Here is a 23688-nt window from a genome sequence, read left to right as displayed (position 1 = left end):
ACAAACAGTTGTAGCGGTTGGTATTTGGAGTGATAGCTTGAGTCTCTAGAAAGAGGTAAAATTAGCTTTGGGTACATTAATAAAGCAGAGGGATGAGCACTTGGCTTCAGAGTTCTTCGACGTTTACTTGTGCAGTTCTGACCTCACTAGCGCCACCGTGAGTTTCCTGAAGGCAGCGATCTTGTTAGTACATTCATATATGTATCCTCAGAAGTGAGCTGGAGGTACAGCCCAACGTGATCACTTGGTCAGTGTTCTCAGGTCATGCTAAGGAGATTTGCTTCTCCAGGGTTCGTGGAGACATTGGAGTTGGAGATGACTAACACTAAGTGTATAGGCAAACTGCATGCAGCCTTCTTAACACTCAGCCACCTGGTGGCCAGGCACCTTGTAGCTTTTAGAGTCGTTTACTATAATGAGACCATGTACATTATATCTGCTGTGTAATTGGACCTGGGCAAAATCATGAAAGTATATTACGGTAACTGTTTCTCCCTACACTCAGACAATTCTGGATAGAAGAATTTCCAGGTATAGTAATTATTGTTAGTGTTGGGTTGTTAAAGTGTTGAATTATGTCCTCCAAAAGGTTATGTTGAAGTGGGAATCCCCGGTACCTATGATTCTGACTTTATTGTGGTATTGTAGATTTAGTTAAGTGAAATAGTCTTTAGGTGGGCCCTAATCCACTATGATTTGTGTTCTTAGAAGAGCAGGGAACTATGGGGCCAGAGAGATGGCTCACTTGGTAATGTGCTTATGGCACAAGCATGAGAACCTGAGTTCAGTCTCCACATAAATAACCAGGCATGGCAGTGCATTGCCCGTTATCCCAGCATGAGGAGGCAGGGCAGGTGGATCCCTGGGGCTAGTGAGCTGGTTAATCTTGCCTAAACAGCCAGCTCCCGGTTCAGGAAGAGACCTCCGTCTCATAACTCACATGGAAAGTGATAGAGGAAGCTATCAAATGCCAACCCCTGGCAGAGAGGGACCAGCCACTTGAAGACCCACGATGATGGCTATATAAAGACAAAGCAGGTCTGGAGATGTGCCACCGCCCATCCGGACACGTCAGGGCTGCCAGGAAGTGATAAGGCAAGGAAGAAATCTCCCTTAGAGCTTTGGAAGCGAGCCTGGGTCTGCCAAATCCTTCATTCTGGATGTCTAGCCCCTAGAGCTATGGGACGATAGATTTCCATTGCTTTAAACCATTCAATCTGTGATGCTTTATTACGGCACTCCAAGGAAACAGATACAACAGAAATATGTTCCTCCATGACTATGCACACTACAGTGTAACAACCACTCCCGAGCGGTGATGAAGCTGAGTTTAAAGAGGACCTTTAGTAAAAGAAAAGTTACCAATTAAAAGAAGTTAGGAGTGAGGGCAAGATGGAGAACTCCAAAGAGTGGGCGAGCAACCTCCCAAGGACCAAGTGGCACAGAGGCCCCAGAACCCATGCAGAGCTGGACCTGTACATATGGGTGGAGGAAGGCGTGGCCTGATCCTAACCCCAGGTGACTTGCTTCCTAACAGTGAGCCTGGGAATTAGTGTTCTGACCTCTTCTTCCTCTCCATTCTGTTGATTTGTGGAGTCTCACATGTCCAGTGACATGGGACAGAGTTTAGTCTTCTGGGACACAGGGCAGAATGAAAAGAGGTGGGTGGGGTGGGGAATAGATCTGGAAGGGAACTGGAGACTAGCCTTCATATTGAGGTAAGGGACATATGTCATTCGGATATGCTTAGACGATGAAAGAATTAACTTCTAAGATAGTATTTCATATAGTGCTAGTTCAGCAAGTATTTGTGATTGAGAATGCAGGCCTCCCGTAGACGGTTATGTTGGAGACTAAGATTCAAGGCTATGGAACTCATTGTACAAATTATCTTTAAGCACCTGCTATAATGCTAGGTCCTGGACGTGCCCTGGGGTGTGAGCATTGAGCAAAATTAAACCTGTCCTTGAACTCATAGAACTTACAATCGACTGGGCACCAACTGTGTTAGCTGCGGTTAAAATGCCCACAGGACTTGTGATTTCTTTTAGAATGTTCAATGTGACTGCAAACTACTGGCTAGATGCCACCATTTTCCTGTGGGCTGTGAGCTCCGTGAGGCCAGTGTCGGGGTCCCCTGTGCTCAGTGTTAAGCCCCATCATCTAGATAGCTGCTTGGTGCCTTGTGGCGCTTCCCGAACTGTGAGTGAACTCATGGCTGATATTTACTGTGTAAAAGTTTCTCAGGAATTGTGGGTGACTTATGATATTTGAAGTTGGAAAATTTAAATCTGTTGGGGATTTGGTTTTCTAAAGGATTGTTCGAGTTAGTCCTTTCCAAAGGAAGCGTGCTAGAAGATGATTCCCAAGTGTGGATTGGTATTTGGGGAGTTGGGGTTTTGTTGAGAGCACTGGTATACAGTTTTGGAGACGGAAACTAAGTATTCTGGTCACTATTCTCATAAACTGATTGGCCCTCCAGAGATCTGCACTGAAGTTCAAACTCAACCGTGGGTGGGGCGTGGTGGCACGCACCTTAAATCACAGTCTACATAGTAGTTCTAGGCCAGCCAGGCTATGTAGTAAGACCCTGTCTCCAAAATCTCAACTCAGAACATGAAGGGACACATTATATGTGGTGGCCTGGTCACATCTAAGCCAATGTTCAGTTCCAGACTAGGAATTTAGGGAAGTACCTTTCCTCATTTATTTATTTACCTATCTGTCTTGTCTGTCTGTCTGTCTGTCTTTTTGAGGCAGGGTTTCTCTGTGTAGCTTTGGAGCCTGTCCTGAAACATGCTTTGTAGACCAGGCTGGCCTAGAACTCATGGAGATCAGCCTGCCTCTGCCTCCCAAGTGCTGGGATTAAAGGCGTGTGTCACCACCCCCCAGCCCTAATTTTTTTTAAGACAGGTCTGGCCTGGAATTAAATCTTCCCGCCTCAGTTTCCCCACTACTGAGATTCTATGTCCCGCCACACCACACTAATTCTAATGATTGAATGCAATCTCAGACACTTGTTGGATCAGGAGTCACGGTGTAGAGGGAACGCAGCGCTGTGATGGATTTTCTTTGTGTACGCTAAGACATTTTGCCGGCATTAAGTTAGAGCTGTTAACTCTTCGGGGTGTTATTCAAATGTCATTTACTAAGAAGAAACCGCTGCTCCTGTGAATGACCATATAAGGAAAACATTTTGAAGAAGAATATTGCAGAATCCCTGAGCCGTTGTGTTTCTAATGGGCTGAGAATGGGGAGGTTGGAAGAGAATGGCCTGCTCCTGACTTTGCCATTTCCCCATTTCTGCATAAAGCTGTATAATGTATTCCTCGGAGACCCCACTCCATCTCTGCACCCTTTATTCAGATAAGCAGAGACTTTCCCCCCTGTGCTTGTCAGTAGTATAACATGCCTTCTCGGCTCCGGAGGAATGGGGGAAATTACTTGTGAAAAAATGAATGAAGGAATGCAGAGAAAAGTGGAGAGAGGCTTATACAGACAATGGAGTGTTTCTCTCCGCACAGTCTAAATGGTTAGACTAAAATCTTTCCTTCCTCCCAGACTTAGAGTCTCGCGGGGAAGAAGTGTGTGAACAGCCCTTTGGTTAGGTGCAGCTGGAGTTTCCCAGTCAGTAGGAATATCCTGAGCAATGAGATGCTTCTTTACCCGGATGGTTATCGGAATTATTCCCACAAAAAAACCAAGCCAGGGACCTCTGAGATGAGGAGTGTGTGTGAAGAAAATCCTTTTTCCTCTGAGATGTAAACGGTAAATAGACAGCGCCGTCAGAAAGTCCTGAGCTGGGAACCGCAGAGACATCCTAAAGGCAGGGGGCAGAGGCATATTTGCCACTCTGAAGCGCCTAGTGTTGGACGAGGGACAGCCCTTCGGTTGTTCTGAGCTTAAGGTGACCGCTGGCCAGGGACTGAGAGTTTTCCCAGAACGTGGGACTTCTTGTGCTAAAACTAGCTCAGCCTCAGGTCCCACAACGCTTAGTCGGTCTCTCTAGCCTTAGCTCTGCTCATCCCGGTTCATCAAGCCTGCCTTCTGCTCACCAGCAGTGCCTCTCGTGACTGTGGGAACCCTACATGGTCCCCACATTCAAATGCTTCCTAGAATGAGGTCTGCTCTCCATCTAGACCCTAGCATTGGGGTAACTCTGGTCCCATTGCTGAAACAGTGTCGGACACACAAAATTATCTTTAGTCTTAAAATGAACAAATATAGGGGCTGGAACATGGCGGGGGTGTACTTCTAATATGAGTACTGTGGAGGCAGAGACAGGTTGATTGGGGGGGTGCACTTGTAATCTGAGTACTGTGGAGGCAGAGACAGGTTGATGGGGGGGTGCACTTGTAATCTGAGTACTGTGGAGGCAGAGACAGGTTGATGGGGAGTGCACTTGTAATCTGAGTACTGTGGAGGCAGAGACAGGTTGATGGGGGGTGCACTTGTAATCTGAGTACTGTGGAGGCAGAGACAGGTTGATGGGGGGTGCACTTGTAATCTGAGTACTGTGGAGGCAGAGACAGGTTGATGGGGAGTGCACTTGTAATCTGAGTACTGTGGAGGCAGAGACAGGTTGATCTCTGGGCCTCACGGGCAGCCATCCTAGCCTACTTGGTGAGTTCCTGGCCAGTGAGATTCACCGTCTCTAAATAAAATAAAATAAAATGAATCATTTTTTTAAAAGGCAGCTGGAACCTGAGGAATGATACCACCTGTGGTTGTCCTGACCTCCACATGCACACATTTGTATATACACCTGCATACACAGGTACATCTGCACGCACGTGCACACACACACACACACACACACACACACACACACACACAGAGAGAGAGAGAGAGAGAGAGAGAGAGAGAAATAATACACTCTTGAACACACACACACACCAGCAATAATACACAACACCCTAAATTCATTTCTCTTAAACACTTTTGGTTCAGAAACGGTGGAGGGGAAGAGGGGTCAGTGCATTGAAAATTCAGTGCATTGGGGGTGGGGAGGGAATAAGAAAATTGATTCAATTTATAAAATTTTACTCAAATCCTCATCCATTTGTGGCTCCTATTTATGAGTCATTATTGGACGTTACATAGTCTCCAAATTAATTTATAAGACCATTATAGCAATGCCCAACATAAAGATAATTTGGAAGGGTTGGAGAGCTAATGGACCACTTTAGGATGATGAGCCCGGATTCCCTCTCCTTTTCATCTCCTTTGAATCAGGGGATGCATCCCTGATGAGAACGCATCCTTTAGAAGGGGTACAGCAGAAGAGAGGTGGCCCATCTCTGAGGGGGGCAGATGTAGGATAGTAGCAGGAAGTGAAAGCCAGAGATGCTTTTGGAAAATACTTCACTAAGTGAAGGACCGATGTGTGAAACCTTAGCCTGTGCTGTTCTTGCATGTAAAGGAGATAGATGCTAAGCACAATTTAATTACTTTCACAAAATCCATCCTGATTCAGTAACTTACAAGGATTTCAAAGATGTTATATTGGGTAACCCTGGGTTAAAGCATGTTCTCTTTCCATTTCAAAACTGGTCAATATATTCTTCATTTAATCTGATTGAGCTTCATTTTTTTTCCCCCTCATCCAGGGCATGCTTGTTCACAGAGATATAGCTGAAAGTCACGTTGTCATGGCAACGGTTACACACTGGGAGGAGAGATTCTTTTAAATGGCCAGTGACTGGGATTTTAATCTCCAAAATATAGATAGCTGAACAATATAGGGATATAGAGTTTATAATCCCATTTTGGCTGTGAATTTTTCACTTCTGCTACTGACGTGCAATATTCGAGCATGTGTTATGATGTATAATTTGCATATAACAACACACGACTCCAGCTCATCTGTTCTCTGTGTTGTCAGTAATCTCAAAATACGTGGATTCCCCGCTCAGAACTTTCATCAGCGTTGTGTTGCCTGTATATTAAATTCTAAATACATGACTGTGGCCCATAAAGCCCTGCCAAAGCAAACCAACCAACAGCTTCCATCGTCCCTGGCGTCTGTTGTTAGAGATCCACACATCTAGAGCCCTTGACGCCACTGTTTCAGAGCCGAGACAAATGTCTAATAGCAGAAAATGATACTAAACATAAAATTGTCTGATGGCTTTCTCTCTACTGGGAGAGGAGATTCTTTGAGGGGGGAGCAGTAATTAAAAGATGTTTGCGGAACAAGCGAGCCAGGTTTCAGTTTTAGGGAGAAAAGATGATTCCAGCCTATAGTGGCAGCATGGACAACGGCTTGGAAAGCAGAAATGTGGTGTTCCCCGAGACTAACGGTATCTAGGTGACCCTAGATTAGAAGTGCCCTGAAGGAGTAAGATGACACAGAGAAAAAACTGTGGCGAAGAGGGCATCGACTGCCATATTAATGGGAGTCGGCTTGTTCTATACAGAAAATAGGAGGCAAGGCTTGGTAGAAGTGGGTCTTGCCTGAGAAATGTCTAAGCAGGAGTATAAATGACCAGTTGCCTTCCACCCATAGCAATCATTGCTGTGTGCGTAATGGCTAATGCCTTCTTCAGTATTGTTCTTACGGTGTGCATCAGTGTTTTAAGGGAGTAGACAAAAATCCACTTACAGGCTCTCTCCTCCATGTACTTCTGTGTAATTTCTATCCATATAGTTTATGTACATCCAATGCATGGTTTTAACTGCTACGCCAGGGTCTGACTCCTACACAATAGGTTCCTCCCTTGTGTAATGATAGGCTTCTCTGGCTTCAGTTTTCCTAGAAGCACACACAATCGTGCTAGGACTGCCCTAGCACATATCTGCTGTAGAACTGGATGCACAGGTGTGTGGCAGATATGCTTAAGACTGCTTAGTCCCCCTATATCACTAGGAAATATAAACTTTACATTTTTCTTTACAAAAGAAAAGAAGGTGTATTTTAATTCACAGATATATGGATATAATTGCATATCCGTTTCTTCCAGTGAGAATACAACAGTGCTGTTGTTAGTCAAATTAGATTGTTGTGATAGAAGGGTAAATTGGGTTATGGTTTCTTTTCTCCCTTCCTTCCCTTTTTTTGGTGAGGAGGGGTGTTTTAGTTAGGGTTTCTGTTGCTGTGAAGAGACACCATAACTGCAAAAACTCTTATAAAGGAAAGCATTTAATTGGGGCTGGCTTACAGCTTCAGAGATTTAGACCATTATTGTCATGGCAGGAAGCATGGCGGTATGAAGGCAGACATGGTGCTGGAGAAGGAGCTGAGAGTTCTACATCTGGATCTGCAGGCAGCAGGAATAAAGAGTGAGCCGCTGGGTCTGGCTTGAGCTTCGGAAACCTCCAAACCCACTCCCAGGGACACACTTCTTCCAATAAGGCCACACCTACTCCAACAAGGCCATAGTCCTAATCCTTTCTAATAATACCACTCCCTGTGAGCCTGTGGGGACCATTTTCATTCAAACCACCACATAGGCGTAGCTTTCCAACTTAATTCTTATCCAGCTATTCCTCCACTGACCCAGAGGTAAAGCCTTCAGGGGGTAGCCAGGTGAAATATCGGCCAAGTGCAAGTGGGTATAGCCTCCATCCTCAGTAAAAACTTCTGTAGTTCTTGCTCTGTCAGCAAAGCAGACGTTTGTTTTTTGGTTTTTTTTTAATGAATTAGTCATTGAGGCAGAAGGGGGAAGGTGTTAAAAATGCTTTGTTCTGTATTTTTAAAAGAAGGAAGAGGAGAAAGAACAAGAAGAGGAAATTTACACTGCAAATAAACTCCTGCTTTTAAAAAAAGCCATTTTATACTGTTTGTTTCTTCAAAGGGAATCAACAACAAGATTGCGTTTGTTCAGTTCTTTTGTGTTCCTGGCCATATGGTTAGGTCCACTAAACTGTAATATCTTCTAAAGGGAGGGCTGAACGTGTTCTCAGTTCACTCATCAAAGCACATCTGTAACACAGCAAGACACACGGTTTGTTTCTCTGAGGAAGGAAGCGCGCACACAGAAGTCCTCCACATCACCAGGCGCCTGGTGCCCACTGCTGTTGCCCTGTTTTGTCTGCCGCTAGAAAGACTGACAGTGTCGCCTTCATTGGCTTCCAAAGAATGGTCCTTAGTCCCCACTTCCGAGACATAAGGATACCTTTGTGTGGCAAGCTGTCTCCTCTCAGAGGCCTTTCCTTTCTAGGGCTTTCTCTCCTAGAGGAAGTAATGGGGAGAGCCTTAAAGCAGAGGGACATACCAGAATTCAAGGACACATAAGCCATCATTTATAAATGGCCACTCGCTACCAGTATGTCTAGCAAGGAAAAAAAAAAAAAACTGGAGCAAATTCAGGACAAAACCTTGTATAAATCGGTTTTTACAAAGGGATGGGATTCTAAGATGAGGAGGGGGAAGAAAGAGCCCACAACTATTCCTGTAGTGTAATAAATTTAGAATCCATGCTTCTCGCCCCCCACCCCACCCCCCACCACACAAACACACACATGCCAAAACCCTGCAGATCAGAAATCTCTTAACGCTTGCCTCGGGAACATTTTTCTGGTAGGAATGTAATTTGAGCATATTGGCTGGGATCTGAAGTCTAGTGGGTTAACTAGTACATCTGTGCGTGGACGGAAAATAACGAGCAGGGATGCTGGTTCCTTGTGGACATCAGAGCCAAGTAGGACTCAGATTCAGCAGGCACACTGACTGCCCCTCCCCGGCCCATTTCCCATTTTCCTTTCTTTTCTTCTTTGCTCTTCAGGATCCTCCTCTTTTCCCCAAAGCTTTCATTATGTTATTTTGACATCCCCTGGAATTTCCGAAAATGAAATATGAAAAGGGGGGACCATTGCTAACTGTATTCACTTATCTTCAAAAGGCTTACACTGTGCCCTGGCAGGGTGGGAGACAGATTTGGAGAGGAGCAAATGTGATCTTTTCATTAAGGAGTTTAGATCTATTTTTAACCTCTTTTCTATTGGGAATTCGCAATTTAAGCCCTAACTAGCTCCATGTCCTAATCTACATAGGAAAAAAAGCCCTTCTAAACTTGGGGCGCAGATTTGTTCTTTGAGAGTTTGGAGAGTCATCATTTCAGATTTGTCCCTTCCTAGAATTTTGGCTCAGTTGTCTAATATTGTATTATACTATATTCTGTTTTGAGTTAAAAAAAAAAAAAAAAAAAAAAAAAAAAAAAAAAAAAAAAAAACAAACACTTTCTACACGTGCATCCCTGGCAGATGGGATCCGCAAATCCCCTGCCTGCCTCTTTTCTGCCAGGAGCCCAGCATCTTCGAAAGAACCTGGAGCTCTCTGTACCACTCTTTCGTTGCTGGAAAAGAAAAGCCAAGCTGTTGTGCTGTGTTCCAATTTTTCCCTGGAGAGTCTTGACTTCGCTTTCTGGATCTAGAATTGTGCATGCTCGGGGCGGGGGGTGGGGGGGAGGTGCAGATTAAGGAATTAAAATCATTGAATAAAATATAAAATGGATGGACGGCGGTGGCTTGGTCTGGGTTGAATCCCATCTGTATTTAAGAGTTGTGACAAATTAGGCCGAGCGCATTGCTTACACTCGTCGTATTTGGAAGTCAAGTTAAAACGCTGGGACTGGGGATTATGGAGAATGACTGAGTGATAACTTAGGAAGGTATATTCCAACAGTGCGATGTTCTAGAACAAGTACTCCGCAAGCCGGATCGGAAAGACTGTAATGCAGAGGGTGGCAGGTTTGGGTTTACCTGTGAGAGCACAAAGCGGATCTGCTAGGGTTGTCTCTTTCCTCGGTGAGTAGATTGCTGTTCATTTTCTTGCTCTTAGATGCATGAATTAGGATCTGCTGCTAATCATTCCAGGCTTTAAGATAACCGGGACTTTCTAGAATAGAAGTGTGTCTCCCTTTCACGTAGCAACTTGGAAGTAGCATTCGGTTAACAGGATGGCTTTGCTGCCAAAGCCTGCACGAACCATTTTTCCTTCTGCTCTCTCTTCTTCCTCTCTCCTCAGGTAGAGTCTTTTTTTCTTCTTCTTTTTATGGCTCAGAGCAGTAGCGCTGTTTCAGGCAGCAAGAAGCGTGTGCCAGCCAGAGTCCTTTTAAAGCAAGCTCTTAGAAATTGTCGTGTAATCCCTTAACTTTACACCTCGCGAATGTAAGCCTAGCTGCAAGGAAGGCTGGAAAACTGTGGTGGTCATGGGTCCAACCAAAGTTTATATTGATGTGGAGAAAGAGAGATGGATAAACACATCTCAGTGCCTTGCTATGAGCTGCTTATATATTCTTTTTAGTTTACACTTAATTAACCCACTGGATAATGCGATTACAAGTGAAAACTACCCAGAGACAATGTCCAGCCTTCCCTGTCAGTTACTGCCTCTGTGCAGCCACACTGGGTCCCGTACACTAACGCCCTGTCGATGTGGTGTGAGGAAAATGGTTCTTCTCTGATGAACTTCTTTCACTAGGTACATAAGGGCTTCGTGGAGCTTTTGAGGAAATAATTAAAATTCTTATTGCCAGGCATGGCGGTATATGCCTTTAATCCCAGCACTCAGGAGACATGAGTTAGGGGCAGGTTAGGAATTCAAGTCCAGCCTGGTCTACATAGTCAATTCTAGGCCATCTAAAAATAAAAAAATAAAAAGAAGGAAAGAGACGGGGAGGGGGGAGAAAAGAAAGAAAGAAAAATGAAGCCAAAAGAAAAGAATGCATCGCATTTAAACCCAGCTTGAGCAACATAACAAGACCGGTTCTGAAGAAAAAACAAAACAAAAGCTGGGCGGCGGTGGCACACGCCTTTAATCCCAGCACTCAGGAGGCAGAGCCAGGCGGATCTCTGTGAGTTCGAGGCCAGCCTGGACTACCAAGTGAGTTCCAGGACAGGCACCAAAACTACATGGAGAAACCCTGTCTCGGGAAAAAAAAAAAAAAAAAAAACAAAAACAAAAATAAGGAAGTGAGATCTGAGGAGAGGAGAGGAGGGAGAGAGAGGAGGAGGGAGGAAGAGAGAGGGGAGAGATTAAATTTCTTCTCAACTCTGTGGCTCTATTCTCTCATTTTAGTAGCTGGAATATTTGTATGCCTTCTATGTGTGACACTTAATTCTATTGTAGTGAGGAACACATATCTCTGATATGAGCCAGGTATAGAGGCACATGCCTTTAATCACCTTTAATCCCAGCACTCCAACCCTCAGGAAGGCAGAAACAGACAGATTTCTGTGAGTTCAAGACCAGCCTTTACATCATGAGTTCCAGGACAGCCTAAGTATCATATGGTAAAGATCCCAGTTGTAAAATTGAAAAATAGAAACTCAGAAAAGACATTTTAAACCCCTTGCTTTGATCCCTGTGAACGTGTTTTAAAGCTTCATCTCAGAAAAATATTTTTGTGTGTGTGCATGCTCCTCTCCATCCATACACTGAAATCCAGTTTTTGCATCAAATATTAAAGGTTGTCCAATAAACCTCCGGCAGCCTGAACAATTTACTTTGGTGCCGCTGAATTCTTAAACAGATATGTTATTCACCTTTAAAATTCACTCAGCACATAGAGTGGGCCTCACACCAAAGTATTCCTAACTTGAGCAAGTTCCTTATCATTGCTAAAGTCATTTCTTTACTTAGAAAATAATTTTTTGCCTGGAGTCAGAGGCACATGGAACTCTGAGTTCAAGGCCAGCCTGGTCTACAAAATGAGTTTCAGGACAGCCAGGGCTACTCAGAGAAACCCTGTTTATATATATATATATATATATATATATATATATATATATATATATATATATAGAGAGAGAGAGAGAGAGAGAGAGAAGAAAAGAACATAAGAACAGTATTCGTTCCACCTTTGTGCCTTGTTTTGTGGGGTCAGCTGAGATGGATTAGGCACAGCACTTAGAAGATGCTGTTCTGCAGTAGAAGAGCTGGCGGCACCTTGTACATCAGAAGCACACTAGACATATTTTAATTTTTCACATTTCAGTGATGTAATGTTCCCACATGCAGGCTTTGATTTTAAAGACCATGGCGCCCATGGCAACTTACTCATTTAATCTGCTGTTGAAAGGCAACCATTATCAAATTTTGCTTCCTCTTCCAAGATTCTCAAGAGTCATCATGTATTTTAATATTTAGCATAGTTCAGATCCTGGTTTGTTACAGTTTAAAGAGGCGTGGGAAGACTCGGGGTGGAGCTTGGTGGTAGAGGGCTTGCCTCGCGTGACCGAAGCCTCAGGCTCCATCTCCAACACTGCCAGGGCCAGAGGGGGCAGTTTGCAAGCCAGTCTTAGATGATTTATCATTTCCAAACTTTCATGAGACTGGATGGATGATGTTATCTAGTTTGTTTGACTTAAAGGAAAATTGCCTTTTTAACTGGGCGGGGGGGGGGGGGGGGGGGGGAGCCAAGCTTGTCTGTGGCAGCCTTTCAGAGGTCTTGTTTTCATGAAGGAGTACACTGTTTGGAATATTTCCTCAATTTCAATGGAAAAACCCTCAACTATAAATATCTCCGTGTTTTGGAATCTTTAAAAATCTTCCCAGTAAGTGTGTCAAGGAAAATATGCAGAATAGTGATGGACATTAGCACTCCCAAACTGCTCAGGGTTTTATTCTAACTTTCTCAGTACCATGGGAGTTCAGAGTACAGTTTCCTGAAGGCTGTGATGGATTAACTATGGTTTCAACTGTGTCTTGTAAATAAGTTGAAATCAAGAAATGTAAGAACCTTGAAACTGTTGGGAGGAACTTTTCTCCCTCGTCCGTGGCTGCTGGGTCAGCAGGATCCTGGGGAGTGAGACACTCTGGGGTTTGTTGCCTACCATGGCCAGTATTTCTGTCAATCCCTTTGACTAAGGAAGGTTTCACACCACATCCTCAGCGGCACCTGTTGGCTGCTTAGAACCCTCCAGCAGTCTAAAATTAGCAGCCAGCCTCAGAGTCCTGGCTCTGTGCTATTGTCTTTGTGATGATTGCTGGAGGAAACAAAGGGATTTATTGCCTCTATGCTGATCTGGGTCCAAAAGTATAAAAAAGAACAAGGGCTGGGGAGAGAAATTAAACAGGCCACCTATGCAGCCTAAAAACATTATAAGGGATGTGACTGCATCTCAGCTGGTGGAGTGTTGGCCTAACATGGCAGAGGCCTTGGGTTGAATCCCCGGCACCACCGTTACCTAAGATGCTGGTTGAATCTCCGGCACCACCGTTACCTAAGATGCTGGTTGAATCCCCCGGCACCACTATTAAACTGGGATGCTGGTTGAATGCCTGGTACCACCGTTACCTGGGATGCTGGCATACAGACCTGTAACCCCAGTAGTCTAGAGTGGTCCCAAGAGGTCTAGAGTTACAGGTCATCTTCCATCTCAGCCAGCTCTTGGCCATCCTGGGCTGCACGGGACCATACCTCAAAACAACAGATACTTTTAAAGCTAGATTAAAATTTTGTAGTTTAGATGGGAGTATCTGGCTCAATCAGGAATAATTTAAAGGTGAAAATAGCAATGGCTATAAACTAAGACCTTGAAAAGTAGACCATTTTCTTCTTTGAGAATGGGAGCAGTGACTAAATTGTTCTTCTGATCTTTGAAAATACAAAACACGACCTTCAGATTTGTCATTTGCATAAAGAGGAGATGTTTAGCCAGTGGAGTCTTTATGGTCACCCTCTAACCCCGGAGAGTGGCTTTCCTGCTGTGGTGGCCTGGCTGGCTTTTTCCAGTCACCTGCCCTTTGCACTTGTTCTTCCATCTGCCAGGAAGGTCACCCCTTCTGGTTTAAGGATTGGCTTCCTTGGAGACACTGCAGACCATCCTGTTTAAGAGCTCACCCAGTCCCCACGCGTGCTGACCCTGCTTCTCAGTTTACATTTTACTTATTGCAGTGCCCTCCGTTCCTTCTGGGTGTTGGTGAGTGTTAATAGGAAGTTCTTGACACGCAGAGTGAATGGGAGGCTGGCTTCCATTAGCTTCTATATTTCATTTTGTAGCCAGTGCTTAGAGAATGCATCTTAGCTAGTGTTCCTGTTGCTGTGACACACGCCGTGACCAAACGCAACTAGGGGAGGAAGGTTTTATTTCCTATCCTTCCATGCAATAGTCTATCTTCTAAGCAATCAGGACAGGAACTTGAGGCAGGAGCTGATGCAGAGGCCCTGGAGGAGTGCTGCTTACTGGCTTGGCCCTCGTGGCTTACTCAGCCTGCTTTCTTACAGCACCCAGGACCACTTGACCAGGGTGACAGCACCTGCAGTGAACTGGCCCTCCCATACCAATCGTCAATAAAAATGCCCCACAGGCTTTCCCACAGGCCAGTCTGGCAGGGTCATTTTCTCAGTTGAGGTTTCCTCTTGCCCAATGACTCTAGCTTGTGTCAAGTTGACATAAAACTAGCCAGCACAACACATTTGATAGAGAGTAATGACTGCCCCTTCTGTTTTCCTGGGCCAGTAGTTGTCAAAAGCCTAGGATTCGGGACTAAGCATCGGGACTGTTAGAGCTGCACATTTTTGCACCTCCTTCCATCTGGGCATCACCCAGGCAGGCCACCAGGTCACCTGTTTGAGGAGTCTTGCCTTCTATCACTTGGGCAGCAGCACCCTGTCTATCATAATCATATCTGTGCCCTGGACTCCGATGCAGAGCCTGGCGCAGGCTAGACAGGAAATGCTTGTGGAGTACTTTCATCCGTCTTCCTCACCACCGTATCCACTGGAAGCGCTGGGCACGTGATGGTAGCCAATGCCATTCTAAGGCCTCGGGGAAATGGGCTGTGCTCAGCAGTGCAGACCTCGCTAAATATAGACTCTCAGCTCTCCCATTCATGCTTCCTCCACCCCTCTGTACAGGAGAGAGAAATATAGACTCCCAACTCTCCCATCCATGCTTCCTCTGCCCTCTGTACAGGAGAGAAAAATAGAGACTCCCAGCTCTCCCATTCATGCATCCTCTGCCCTCTGTACAGGAGAGAAAAATAGAGACTCCCAGCTCTCCCATTCATGCGTCCTCTACCCTCTGTACAGGCGAGGACATTTCCAGCTGCTATCCTTGCTAATTTGTTTTTCTTTGGCCCCTGGGTTCTGGAAAGAAAGTGGTGACTAGAGGCAAGTGTGCTGCTCACCCTGCAGGTCCCTAGAATTGACCAGACCCTGGAGGGAGCCAGGTGGAGCCATGTGCTGGTGCTTGAGGCGGCTGGAATGGGTGGGGCCTTGCTGCTCATAAATGGGTTTCTTGTTCCCATGCCAAGCCTATTACTTTTGACCCAAGAGGGACCTTGTGGGGCCATCATGGGGCCATCAGCCTTGCTATGTTTACCCTTTGACTTCCAGTCCCTGTTTCCTGTTGCTGAACGAATGAATGAATGAAATAAAATGAAGGCAAGGGAGGACCATGGACTCATTCTGAAAAGAGACCTGTGACTTCCCAGCTCTTGCCCTGACATGTCTCCTCTCAGCATGTGATAGCCTTTGTTGACCTTTAGTGACAACAGGAGCCTGGGAACTGGGATCTTAGGTACAGGATCCAGGGGGAGGGAAGGAAGGGGAAGCATCGCAGGTATCAGTTTCATGGTGTGTTGGAGGGTAGGATTTCTTCTTAGCTTCCAGCAGGATGTGCCATCTGGAATGGCTGGGCCGCTTTACCAGGGCTGGGTAAGGGGGGGTGGGCATTTAGAGGAGGGCCTGCACTAGAAGCGTGTTCGTGTCTAGGGACCCAGAATGCTGGGGGGTGGGGGCTCCAGGCCAGCAACCATGGAGAATCTTGGTGTTGTCACTCAAATTTTGGCCTTCGTCAGGTAGGCCGCTGGTCTCATAATCTCATCCCTGTATCATTATTTTCTTTCTTGTTTTCCGATCCTTTTGTTTTATTACCCTTCTCCCCATGCTGTCCATGCTGGTGTCTTTTTCGGGTCTCTGAAAAGTTGATCCTGTTCCGTATCAGGACATACTTTATTTCTTTGGTTTAAATCCGTCTACTGTCTTCTGCAAGCCTTAGAAGCGGGGATAACAATTCTGCCTTCTTCTCGGGGCAGCTGTGGACATGCCCATGCCCCTGCAGTAAAGGGCACACGATCCACAGCCAGCCAGCACCGCTGTCCTTTCAAATCTTCTTGGCCTCTGTACTGTCACAGCACCATAATGCCTAAAAGGCCCCAGATGTGGCCTTGCCTTCTAGCAGGGATTGACTTGAGCATTAAATGCAGTCAAGACATGTCTTCTGCGGTGGAGAGAGCAGGACTTCTTCACCAATGAAGACTGCAGACTCACAGCAGGGGAAACCGAAAAACCCATACAGACACAAAGCAACTGTCTTCATTTGGGGTTGATTTGTGTTTGAGAGACGCTTAGGCAAAGTGGAGCCTGTGCCTTAATGGTGTTCTAAATGGGGCATGCTTGTTTTAGAAGTCATGAAGTGTTTTTTTTTTCCTCATTGGCAGAGAGAGATGGAGAGAGACAGGCAGACAGACAGAGACAGAGATTTGGAGGACAAGAGAGTGTCTTGTGAGAGAAGAGGGCCAGCAGGGCGGGCGTTGTCTCAGGCTGGTCTTGCTGGAGTGAACTGGAGTGACTTCTCACTGAAAAGTCACCAGGAGATTATCTCCATTTCGTCCTTATTCTTGGAACCACGGTGGCCATTTAACCTTGTGATGTCTGTACTAGGCATTTTCCTTTGTACTGAAGTGGGGGATCTTCGGTGAATTGGATACCTTGCTATATTGCTGAAGTATTCCTGTCCTGTGTCCCACTCTGTTCTGAGTATTGACCCACAACCCAGTCAGGCAGCTGCTACTGTGGTGACCTGTGTTTTATAGATAAACATCTGGCGTTCTAAGAAGCTGCCTGGTTTGTCCGGGGCCATTCAAATAGTGAATGGCTGAGCCAGGTAAAATAATCCCCAGGGCATTCCCACTCATTCCCAGGCCAAGCTATATAAAGCCGCTGCTGGGCTCTTTGAATCATCTGTACTCAATGGAGCCATCAAGAGCCTTGAATGAACCCCTTGTTTTTTGTTTGGATCTTGTAGACATTGAGGATACCTTGATTTGGATAACAAATCTCTCTCTCTCCTCTCTCTCTCTCTCTCTCTCTCTCTCTCTCCCTCCCTCCCTCCCTCCCTCCCTCCCTCCCTCCCTCCCTCCCTGTTGTATTTGTGTGTCACTGTGTGCATGGAGAGGTCAGAAGACCTCTAGGGAGCCTCCTGTCTCTGCCTTCCAGTGCTGAGATTGCAAGCACACACTGCCACACCCACCTCTTAGGTGACGTCTTCAGATCAGGCTTGGCTGGCAGACACTTTACCACCTGAACCATCTCTCCAGCCTCTGTTTTTCCACTTGGGAAAAATAAACATTCAGAAAAGTAGATTAAGCATGCAGATTAATAGATAATTATAAAAGAAACATCCATGTCACCACCAATGAAAATTTTAGACTATGGAAGACCAGGAGTGTGCCCTTTTCTAGTCAAAACCAACACCCCCTACCCCACCCTACCCCCACACACTTTTGGCTGTTCATCAGCCTGTAATTGTTTTTTATATGATGACTGTGTGTTTGTGTCTTTGACAGTTTAAACAATTTGTGTCTATCACTAAATAATTAATGGTTGGACTTTATCTGAATGGATATGTAGTGAGTGTGGTGTCTTTTGTCTTGGTCCTTTTCATCAGGGGCGTGTTGTACACTTTGTATTGCTGTGTGCAGCTCTGCTTGGCTCGTTTTGGTTATTTATTTATTCCGCTTTAATTTCCTATTCTTCTCTAAGAGGAGGTCTGAGTTGTTTTGAGTCCGGGGCCATTTTAATGTTGCTACCATGGTCTGCATACCTAATATGCATGTGTGGGTTCTCTAGGACATGTTCCAGGGGTGGAATTGCCGAGTCATGATGTAGCATAGCTTCTTCATTAATTAATGATAATCTTTTGTTTTCAGCATGCTTCTATTAAAATTCCCCTCCAACAAGTCTGTGTGACATAGACAAGTTCTCCTTGTTTGACCCACCTGCCCTCTTGTGTGGTGCTTTTTAATGTTTGCTAAGCGGACGGCTGTGTAAGAATGTTGTGCTGAAACTTGAGATACATCGTAAGAGTCCTCTGGAGACTTTCTGTGTATTCTGCCATTCTGACTCTTATCCGTCTTTCGTTGAGAGCCCTACAGTTGATCTTAGTTCCAGTTCTGAAAGCGGGAAGCAGACAGGATCCCATTGTGTACTTTTTTTTTTTTTCAAGACAGGGTTTCTCTGTGTAACAGTTCTGGCTGTCCTGGAACTCACTTTGTAGACCAGGATGGCCTCGAACTCACAGAGATCCGCCTGCCTCTGCCTCCCAAGTGCTGGGATTAAATTCGTGCACCACCAATGGCCGGCCCCAGGGTGTACTTTTTGTGTTCTGATTCTGGCTCTAACATCCAAGATTACAATGGATATGACCCACCCAAGGAAAAATAATTTCTCTAACATTGATGTCTTTTGGAATATTCCCACTGGAAACCAAGCATATCCCATTGTGCTCTGGACCCTCCCAGCAGATCTATCACGTGTGACTCCTTGACGGCTTTCATCCACAAATGTGGAGCCTGCAGTGTGGATGTTGAAGGCTGGCTGTATCTCTGTTTACCTGTGAGAATAGACATAAATGCCATCAAAAGAAATAGACGTTGACCCTGGATGAATGTCTGTTTTGTGACAGTGTACAGAACTCATTTCTTCAGAATTCCTCTTTTGTTAGATGCCAGGTTTGCTATTGGAAAAACCTAATTCATTCAGTAATTTCTTCCTCCTTTATTCATCCATCCATCCATCTACCCATCCACCCGATACTGAAAGCCTGTTTTGGGGTGTGGGAAGTAGGCTGATGGATGAGATGGACGTGATGTCTTCCTGCCCTCCCAGCATTTGGCCCGCACACGAGTATGGTGTGCTTCTGGACAGGATGCTGGAACCGTGAATCTTGGAGCTTGGCCTACTTCCTCCACTATCTATTTTTATTTTATGTCATCTATTTTTAGCAACAGAATAAGCCCCCCTTCCGAGTACTTTTTTTTTCTAACACGATCTCAGCAGAAATTTAAAATACAAACCAGATAAGAAATGTAGGGTGTTTGGTTCCACATAGAACAGCTCAGGTCGTGCCCTCTAGTGCCAAGTCCCCCTCACACACTCTAGGTAGGTTCAAGGCCACTGCCCTTGCACTCTGCCCTTGGTCTGGTGTGAATTCCTACTCTGATGGTGTGCGTGGCTGTTCCTCGCTCTCAGGCACACGTGCACAGACCTCATGAACCACAGAGGTAGGAACAAGCACCCTTTCATTCCTTCCCATTTTTTCCCCAGACCTCTTCGTCTGAGAGCCATGGAAGGAGACCCTATGAGGGCACTCACGTACTCCAGACTTCTCCAACTTAAATCCTCTGCATTTTCCTCTCCCTGCCCCAGCTGAGATGTTAACAACAGAGGGATGTCAGGAGCAACCCATTTACCTCCTAAGGGGGCGGGTGAATGGGGAATATAAACACATTGGGTTAGAGTTGTTTCTGCAAATTTTGTTAAGTTGGAATTGCATAATCATGCTTAATTTTCCTATGGCTAGGGGACACTGTTCCCACCGTCATTTGAGACCTGTGACAGTTTTGCCTCTGGCAAGCTGAAACAGAAGAAGTGAATGCTGGGGTACCATCAACAGTGTAGATACACATCTCTGCCCGTGGACTTCGCCAGCCTCTTTGTTTGGCCTCTCTTTTTCTTCTGTCCTGTAACAGCTTTGGGAATGTGTGCCCACATTGCACAATGATGCAGTATTGAGCGAAGCCCACATGTGTTCTCATTGGAAATGCAATAAAGCATTCAGGCTTTTCTGTGTGGCTGCATAGAAACGGGCCTAGCCCTTAGAATAGAACAGTGCTCAGGTCTAGAGCCCAGTTGTCAGCCTGCCACACGGACACCGTTAGCGTTGTGGCTTCTCCACAACCCTTCATCTCTGAATTTCTCACTCTTTTCTCTTGTACATTTTATCCCTTTAATATTCAACTCCAGGATAAGAAAAAAATTAAGCAAATAATTACTCAGTAGATAGTGAAAGTACTGAGGAAGGTTAAGTGTGCCCAAAACTGTCCAGTGGGTAAACTCTATTTGGCACCCACAATGCTTAAGAGTTATTTATTGAATCTGAGTGTCTTTGGACTTGGCAGACGCTTGCCCGTTGACCACACTCTCCGCCATTCCGTATGACCTCTCACTCCCACCTTCTTTCATGTTTCTACAGCACTGGCCCACTTTGAAAGCCAATCTGGCCCTTTGTTGAATTCCACAGCTATTTATTTCAGTTTGCTTTTCCTAAAAGTGTGCAATTCAGAGTCCTCGAGGCCTGAAAGAGACACTGCTCCTCTGTGGGTGTTTCAATGCAAACACGATGCTTATCTATAGAAAGTGGTTAGAGAAATTTAGACTTATAGCCAGGAAGGATGTGTAGTGCCAACCTGTCCTTCTTCCGGATTGAGAGCGGGATCTGGTAGGCTGTGTGTGTAAACATGTGGAGTTTGCCTGCATGGTTAGTTATGATTCATGGAGCTCTAGCTTGGGGTTCTTGGACTTGAAAATGAGGTCTTCATGCCTCTCTTCACAGATGGCAAACAGCCTTTCCAGTTCTGTTTCCTGCTATAGTACCTTTTTAACGGCACTTTATATGGTAGGTTCTTCTCATCTCATCATGTAGATGTCTCTGCGTGTAGGGTTTACCTGGCTGTTGGAAACTTCCTTTTTCTCTTTTAATAAAATCCCCGTTTTCTTTCTTTTTTTTTTTTTTTTTCCATTTCTCAGCAGATATCTGGAGTGACCATTCATTTCAGACGGATCCGGATTTACCACCGGGCTGGAAAAGAGTCCGTGACATTGCTGGGACCTATTATTGGCACATCCCGACAGGAACGACGCAGTGGGAACGGCCTGTCTCCATCCCATTGGACCTCCAGGGTTCTAGGAAAGGATCACTTAGCTCTGTAACGCCATCTCCCACCCCAGAGAATGAGGTAAAGTGGAGTATCTTTTCACATGCTTAGTAGATGGGACTCAGTTTCCCCTTAGACTCACAGCCTCTGCCCCAACAGGTCGTTGAGGTAAGCCTTTGGATGGCCATGCATGTTGTATTCGAGAGCTCGGTAATGCAGCCTCTTAGTAAATAGTGTTAATATGTCTGTTGTTCAGCGCTGTTTTCACTTTTGATGGATTCTGGTCTCGTGAAACACCCTTCTAAGTACAAAAACATGAGGAGCTGATTAGTGGGAAGTGGCTCAGTTTCCCTAGGGCTCATGGAGGCAGCAATTTACTCGGCAGGTACCGTTGCGTGGTGCTGGATCCATGAAATATTTACACATAGAGGAACATCTCTTGGCCAGACATGTTATAATTACCATGTATCTTATTAGCCTTGGGTTCATTTGCTAGCATGCTGAAGATGTCTTGCAGGAATAACCCTTGAGAGCACTTAAAGGCTTAATTCCTATTTAAGGAGAAAAAAAAGAGATGTGTTTATTTAGCAGAAGTGACATTATTTTGGAAATAATTAGCGGCATAAATTCCGAGTATCCCCGAGGAAGAAATCAGGATGTTTAAACAAAGAATTGAGGCCTTAAAGAATTACACTGTGGTATTCATTCATGTAATGGTTCCCACAGTTCTAGTAACAGCACACTCAAGAGAATTATCACCAGAAAAGGTCGCAGCCAGGTGACAGGCAGCTTTATTTATTTATCTATATTTATTTATTTATTTCTAGAATGGTTTCTCTAGCAGGCTATCTCCCCCCCCCACTTCTGCTGATGATAATCCTTTATTCTTTAAACAAGCCCATTTTCTTTTGGTTTGAGAAATGAGTGCATTTGAACCTTACCCTAACTGGCCAGACTCTTCTGCACTCGCCTCTCCTATCACCCACCCTGTCTTTAAAAGTAGCCAGCATCTTGTTCCTGACTTTTCTGATCGGTGACCTGTTCCTCCCAGGAAGGCGGGAAGACTGGTATTGTTCTCAGCTTCCTGCTCTAGAGGGCTTTGGCATCTCCCTTCACCAGCCCTAACCCCTGTTCTCCATCTTTAGACAGAAGGGTTGACACTAGCTACGCCCTCGGTAGACGAGAGCCTTGGCTGGTTTGGACTCTGCCCTGGTCATGTGATTCAGTGCCAGTGAACCACGTAGGATTTTGTTGTTGAGCACTGGATGATTTTGATAGCATTTCATTGAAGCCTAATAGTTGTCCATCCTAAGCAACTTCTATCCAGTGACTTAGTCACCTTGTGTTAGGTGCGCTTGGAATAGGAATAAACCAGTGCAGCTCTAGCCTTTAACAAGCTTGATGTGAAGGCGCCTACTTCTGCCCTGTCTCGGACATCCCTGGGCTCACACTCTGTACTGCAGATGTGCCCCCTCCCCTGCCCCGTCCCCATGCAGAGCCAGCCAGTATATGCCTCTGATCTTGCTGTAACAGGGCTGAGTCATTCTATCCTAACTGTTTAGTTGTGTTCAACCGGGAAAGTACATTATAGATAGGGAAACTGAGGCACGGAGCTATCAGTGATACACAACAGCACCCAGAGCCTCTGAATCCCTGGCCAGGACTCTTCTCGGTGTCTCTGGCTTTAGGTTTTCAATGTCCTCGGCCTCCTGTTGTCCCTGAAGTCACGAGGTTGCACTAACTGGAGACTCGCTCCCTATTCCAGGTGCCTTGTGCCCTCCATACTTAGAAGAAAGTAAGTCCTTCTTTGTGCCTGCCTGGAGGCATCCAAGGGGTGTGGTCTGGGGTTGTGTGGCTTGGATTTTTATTTCTTTTCTTAACATGGTAGAGTTTTGTTTCAGTGTTGTGTGCAGATGTTTTAGGAGGAACGCAGTAGAGCTGGGCAGCTGGCCCTGGGTAAAACCGTCAGGTAGTGGAGGGCCTCTCTCATCCACGAGGCTCTTAGGGTCCACTCTTACCTGTTCCTTCCCATCCTGTGCCTGCTTCCTGCCCCCACCCACTGTTCAGGGCCCCTTCCCCAGCTTCACAGGACTTACCACATCCGCTTTCTCCTCTGGAGTTTTCAGCTTCCCGGTTACTTATGAAGAATTGTGGGGCCTGAGTGAGTAGCTCAGTGATAGAGTACTTACCTACACAGGGAACTGGGTTCAGTCCCCAGCACCACAGGGAACAAAATGAGAGGGTTTTGTAAATACGATGTTTGACCCTTATAGGACTCTGCCATGGCAGAGAAGATGGCATCTGAGAATCAGAGTTGAGTAGCCCTGCAGCTGGCATTACAGGTCCCCTGGCTCTACCCCGGATTTTACCCCCGCCCCATCGCTTCCACTTGTCCTTACTGTGCAGTTTTCTCCCTCAGTGGAACTTGAAAAAATGAATGGTTTTGGAGGTTTCAGACAGGCAGTGACTGACTCATGCTCAGCCGTTTCTTTGTCTGTTGGCTGGCTTACTTATTTATGTTTTCACTGTAGTGCCAGGGGTCAAACCCAGGACCTCATGCCTGGCAGGCAAGCACTCTACCACTACCATTTATTGGAGTATTTACTTGTTCATACATTCATTTGTTCATTCATTCATTCATTCATTCATTCATCCATTCTGGTACCAAGAACGGAAGTCAGGGCCTCACACAGGCTAGGCAAATACTCAGCTACTAGGCTACATTCCCCCGGCCACCAGCCCTTTCATTGACAGATGGGATAGCAGTTCCTCAGATGAACCTTTTGACTGTTTACTTCGTG

The 23688-nt window shown here is 45.6% G+C and overlaps 1 protein-coding gene across 6 annotated transcripts in view; it reads left to right on the top strand.

Annotated features, from left to right (window-relative positions):
* Apbb2 (amyloid beta precursor protein binding family B member 2) overlaps window positions 1-23688 on the top strand; it is a 210769-nt gene that overhangs the window by 84189 nt on the left and 102892 nt on the right. For 3 of the 6 annotated variants that reach the window (XM_052735031.1, XM_052735030.1, XM_052735027.1), the window contains exon 4: window positions 20763-20968. In XM_052735031.1, the coding sequence (XP_052590991.1) occupies window positions 20763-20968 (206 nt within the window). Of the gene's footprint in view, window positions 1-20759; window positions 20969-23688 lie in introns of all 6 variants that reach the window. The other 3 variants (XM_052735029.1, XM_052735028.1, XM_052735026.1) reach the window with 1 other exon arrangement.

This window comes from Peromyscus californicus, unplaced genomic scaffold (assembly GCF_007827085.1).
Source record: "Peromyscus californicus insignis strain IS unplaced genomic scaffold, ASM782708v3 Scaffold_13__1_contigs__length_99412109, whole genome shotgun sequence".
In the NCBI taxonomy this organism is placed as follows: domain Eukaryota; kingdom Metazoa; phylum Chordata; class Mammalia; order Rodentia; family Cricetidae; genus Peromyscus; species Peromyscus californicus.
Note: the sequence above shows the minus strand (reverse complement) of the source record. Positions and strands in the feature narration are given on the sequence as shown.